Source organism: Pteropus vampyrus, unplaced genomic scaffold, assembly GCF_000151845.1.
Source record: "Pteropus vampyrus isolate Shadow unplaced genomic scaffold, Pvam_2.0 Scaffold5, whole genome shotgun sequence".
In the NCBI taxonomy this organism is placed as follows: domain Eukaryota; kingdom Metazoa; phylum Chordata; class Mammalia; order Chiroptera; family Pteropodidae; genus Pteropus; species Pteropus vampyrus.
In genome coordinates, this window is record NW_011888786.1 from 4,854,981 (window position 1) to 4,860,425 (window position 5,445).

Here is a 5,445-nt window from a genome sequence, read left to right on the forward strand (position 1 = left end):
AGGAAGTCTGAGCTGAGGTCTCAAGCATCAGTGTTTCTTCTAAGATCCTGTGTGATTCTAATATGCAGCCAGGTAGAGACCCTCAGGACTGGATGCTCATGATACGTGTTTCTCCTAAAGAAGTGTCACACAAACTGCCACCCTGCTGCAAGGGCGAAGAGGGTCTGGGTGTCAGATAGCTGAGGAGTCCCCAAAGAGCCTGACCTCTGACTCGCTGTCCCTCCCCAGGCATGCCTGGGAAAAACAACGTGGCTGCAGCCCTGCGCCAGGCCCCGGGGCAGAACGGCACCAGCTTCCATGGCTGTATCCGGAACCTCTACATCAACAGCGAGCTGCAGGACTTCCGCAAGATGCCCATGCAGACCGGCATCCTGCCCGGCTGCGAGCCATGCCACAAGAAGGTGTGTGCCCATGGCACGTGCCAGGCCAGCAGTCAGTCGGGCTTCACCTGCGAGTGCGAGGAAGGATGGACGGGGCCCCTGTGTGACCAGAGAACCAATGACCCCTGCCTGGGAAACAAGTAAGTTTGGTTACTTGGTAGTTAAACACATGTACCCCAACCCTCAGAGCAAACCCTAAGGAAGGAGGGAGGGAGGGAGGAAGGAAGAAAGAAAAGCCCATTAGCACTTTCTCCCTCATTTTCCTTCACCATCCTCCCTCCATCCTTATCCTCTCTGTTAACGTGTTTTCATTCCTGTGCCCCTCCTCTTAGATGCATGCATGGCGTCTGCCTGCCCATCAATGCCTTCTCCTACAGCTGTAAGTGCCTGGAGGGCCATGGGGGCGTCCTCTGTGATGAAGAGGAGGCTCTGTTTAACCCCTGCCAGGCGATCAAGTGTAAGCACGGGAAATGCAGGCTCTCAGGACTGGCGCAGCCCTACTGTGAATGCAGCAGCGGCTACACCGGGGCCAGCTGTGATAGAGGTAAGCCAGCCCAGCTGGGCGCTTCCCTCTCTTGGAAAAGCAAGAGGGGGCTCCACCTTTGAAAAGAGAGTGAGAGAAAGGGAGACAGAATGAAAGAGGTGGGAGCGATATGAGAAATGCCAGGTCTTTACAGGACTCTTAGTTGCTGCTGTCGACTTATTTCCCGGTGTTCTGAAGGCACCGGATGTGACATGTCCTAAGCCTCCACTGCAGGCTTTTACACGGCCTTCAGATACCTGTGAAAATGCTCCTTTTTACCTTACATAGAAGTACATTTGCTTCCTTCTTACCTTTATCCGCTGTTCTCATCTAAATATATTATTAGTTTGTCTTCTGGCACAGAGAGGACAGAGCTAATAATTCTGCTCTAGTTTTAGGATGAAGTCACCTTTGACCTTAGAATCGAATTAATTCCAACAAATTCTGCAGGTGAGAGGATGAGAACGGGCTGACTTGTTAGCCCATCTTTCTCCTTCTCTTGTGTCTGAGGGATCAGAATGCCCCTTGCCTCGAGCTGGCACAGGTTTTTTTGAGTGTGTCAGAGGGACAGACAAGAGGAACGTCCTCATGGAAGCTTTCAGCAGATGTCTCTTTTTGAACTAGTTCACGCTAGGGTAACTTATGAAGTTAGTGGAATGTTACTTGTATTAAGTAACAGAGTGAATGATATTAAACTTCAAGTCTAATTCATTAAATCGCATACTCTCTGAAACTGCTCCGTGCGGTAAACAAAGCCAGCTGTTTGGAGTGTAAAAACAGAAGATGGGTATTTTTTGCAATAAAGGAAAAGACTGAAGAATCCAATTTTCTTGTCAGTCCCATGGCGTAGTATTTATCGTTCCCATATATAGTATTCACTCCGCTGGGGGAAAAAAAAGGCCAAAAAGAAGCATTTTTCAAAGAGCACAAGGCTGTGCCACCAGCCCCCATAACACGTTACATAAGCGTAACACTGCAAAGGGCAGTTACAAACAGGAAGCACAAGCAACGCCTCCTGAAGCCAGCTGTGACTTTTTGATCGCTCCCCGCCACCCCCCGCACCCCCGTGCCTTATCGCGACCGCCCTTAAAATGCTTGTGCTTTTTGTTCTTCTCCAGAAATCTCTTGCCAAGGGGAACGGGTGAGAGATTATTACCAAAAGCAACAGGGTTACGCCGCCTGCCAAACCACCAAGAAGGTGTCGCGGTTGGAGTGCAGAGGGGGCTGCGCCGGCGGCCAGTGCTGCGGGCCGCTGCGGAGCAAGCGACGGAAATACTCGTTCGAGTGCACGGACGGCTCCTCCTTCGTGGAGGAGGTGGAGAAGGTGGTCAAGTGCGGCTGTGCCAGGTGCGCCTCCTAACCGCCGCCCCGGGAAGGCGGTGCCTGCTTCCCAGCCGCGCTGGACGGAGTCACGCTTCATAGTGGAAATATTTGAAATATATTGTAAAATACAGAACGGACTTATTTTTATTATGAGAAATAAAGACTTTTTTTTTTTTCTGCATTTGGAAGAAAAAAAAAATGCTTGAACTACAGCTTCCCCGACACTGGAGAAGTATGAAGGAAGATATTCCTGGAGGCATTAGGGCAACGATGGTGACCACTGCGATTCGGGTTCAGCTTTCGTGACATGCTGAAGATAAGCAGAAGCACAGGGACGAGCAGGGACGAGCTGCCGTGCGCTGTGTGAACTGGCCCAGAGCCTCAGGCGCGCGCGCGCCCTCGTCGCCACCCCTGTGGCGCACGAGGACAGACCAAGCACACGTGTGTGAGTGAGGATGCGAGGCAGAGGAATGGAACCCAAGGATTCGGACAGAACGAACGGATGAGAAATATTTTGTGCAAAAGATAAAGTGTCCTGAAGACCTGGGTCCCATTCGCGAGAGAAGACGGGAGTGCTAAAATTGTATCTTCTTTTTAAATGTCAGCATGTTAACAGAAGAAGCACACAAAAGTGTTTATCTACCGTTTTCCAGTATTAATTTTTTTGTAATATAAATGATAAAGGAGATGATAAAGAACCAATAGATTATCGATAAATAAATTAGTAATAATATGAATTTTTGTTTCTATGAGTTCTAAACAACCCTATACAGTATTCAGTTTCAATGAGAAATATTTATTGTATCAAAGACCATTGTACTTAACATGTTAGGCCATCCTTTTGCTGTTTCTCGATGCTTTAATATATATTAATTTATAATTGTCCTGATATTTTTGTACATTTTTCAAACTTAAAAAATCAGGATTTTTTTTTTTTTTTTTTTTTTTGGCAATAGTACTAACATAAGATGTTATCTTGGGATGAATATATGTTGCTCTGTTTGTTTACTTTGACATCTGACACTGGTGTCACTGACCTACTGGCCTCACTCAGGACACCTGCAGAGAGTATGTAAAGTCTATGCCTGGGACAGTCATTGTACAAAAAGAAGCGGCCCCTCTGCAGCCTGTCCCCACAAAACAGAAATGGTGTGTAGCGATCGACACTAGAAAGTAGATCTTTGACAAATTAATATTTCCTTGATCTTTTTTGGCCCTTTTTTGGGGGGTGGGGGTGGCGAGAGAAAAGACTGTAATGTCAAGAACTGTGATTTTTTTTCCCCAAACAATAAAGCTCCTTTATTACCTATTACTGTTCCCACGTTAACATGTTTGCCACAAAATTACAGTGTAGAGTCGATCGTGATTTTTAGCGGACTTGCTCTTCCCTCATTAAAATCCCAGAGTCCCCTGTAAGGATGCAGATGACTCTTTCCAAAAACATTTTTTTACAAAGAAAATTAGATGTACATGTATAATTCAGTGTGCTTCGTCTTTCTCCAGACTAATATCAGTGACACTACTGATGTTTGTAAATTAAACAGATATTTACTTCATTAACAGTTTGGTGATTTTCTTAGAAATTGCACAATATTTAGAGTCCCCTTCTTAAGAATTCCTTAATCAAAGTGATACAGAAAGAACAGAGAAGAGATCCTATACTTTTTATTGACAGAAATTAGTTCGATGTTAGCATATTGTCGCATCTGGGGACTTTGGAATGACCACATGACAGAGATGGATAGACGAACACATTCTGTGCAAAGAAAAAAGTGCATATTCAATTAATTCCTTCCCCTAAAATATATAAGGTGAAGTGTAACTAAACCATAAAAGGTATTTATTTTTATTTCATTCTTTCCCCACCCCACCCCCCACCCTCTCAGTCAGAACCAGATGAAAAACAACTAAAAACAAAAGGTGCCTTTCTCCACAGGTACTCCTGGGCCAGAGCCAGTGATATCAAGGTACTGCCCAGAACAGGGGAACATTGACCGGTTGGAGTATTAGTACTCACCCACCATGCTAAGGTTTCTTCATTTCCCTGTAAGAAAAGCATGCACGTGCACACACGTCTCGCTCACAGACACAAATGTCCAAACATTTACCCACTCTTATTTGAAATGTCTCCATTTTAGTTATATAAATATTATATATTTATATATATTTTTTTATTCCCATCAGTTGCTTCTTTTTCAAGAATTGTGAATCATTCATTAAGCAAAGAAACAGCTGCGAAGATGACATGATTTAGATTAGTGTCTATAGGTACAGGTTACCTTAATAGCCACTCTTGTCTGAGGGCTTGTTAATACCAGGCACTGTGCCAAGGGTTTTATATGAAATACCTCATTCAGTTCTCACTACAGACCTATGGGATTGCTGTGCTTCCGATTTTACACAGGCATAAACAGCTCAAAAACAGAGGAGCCGAAATCTCCCCCAGGCCCCTCAAACTTCCATGCGCAAGAGATACAGGTGGCAGCTCAGTAACTCGTACCCACTGAGCATATTTGAGCCTGGAGACTTAGGTCCACAGCACAATTATTCTCTCTACATACAGATTATGTTGATTGAAGGAATCTAGAGTAGCAATTGTTTTTATTTTTGTTTTTGTTTTTTAAGGGGAAAAAAAGCAACGTCTTAGTAGTTTACCGATTGTTTTCTTTCTCTTCTCTGCTTATAAAGGCACGAAGTAGAATTACGTTTGCCTGGGATTTGGACTGAGTTAGCAAGTTTCTCAGGGGATCGTTTGCTTCACGATGGGACTATTTTCCACACATGAGCTGCTCTGAGCAAAGCCAATAGCCAAATGACTACTAGCAAATGAGACAAGAGCAGTTCTTCATGTTATAAAAGGCTCCTTATTTACAAAGCCTTGACCGTAAGTTTACTTTATTCTAGGGCTTCTCCAACAGACTATAATACATTAAAACAAAAAAGTTTTGCACATTTTGTGCTCAAAGCTACTACACAGAATAATGTGCATTTTTAACCTGAAAAGATATGAGTGATTAAAAAAAAAAGAGTGATTGCTAATGTGTTTACCTTTAAATTCTCACGTGAGTGAAGCACCATCAGGACATGGCATGGGGATTTGACATGTGTTCAATTTAAAATGTGTTCATGGAATAATAACTATCTCAATCTTTGGGGTTGTTTTCAGCACAGATTTCCTGAAATAATTTCTCAGCAATAATAGACCAACCCCGGATTTAG

The 5,445-nt window shown here is 44.0% G+C and overlaps 1 protein-coding gene across 1 annotated transcript in view; it reads left to right on the top strand.

Annotated features, from left to right (window-relative positions):
- The window catches only part of SLIT2 (slit guidance ligand 2), a 344,129-nt gene extending 341,866 nt beyond the window's left edge, over positions 1-2,263 (top strand). The window contains exons 32-34 of the mRNA XM_023533952.1: positions 229-520; positions 713-924; positions 2,022-2,263. Of these exons, the coding sequence (XP_023389720.1) occupies positions 229-520; positions 713-924; positions 2,022-2,263 (746 nt within the window). The remainder of the gene's footprint in view (positions 1-228; positions 521-712; positions 925-2,021) is intronic.
- The last annotated feature ends 3,182 nt before the right edge of the window (positions 2,264-5,445 follow it).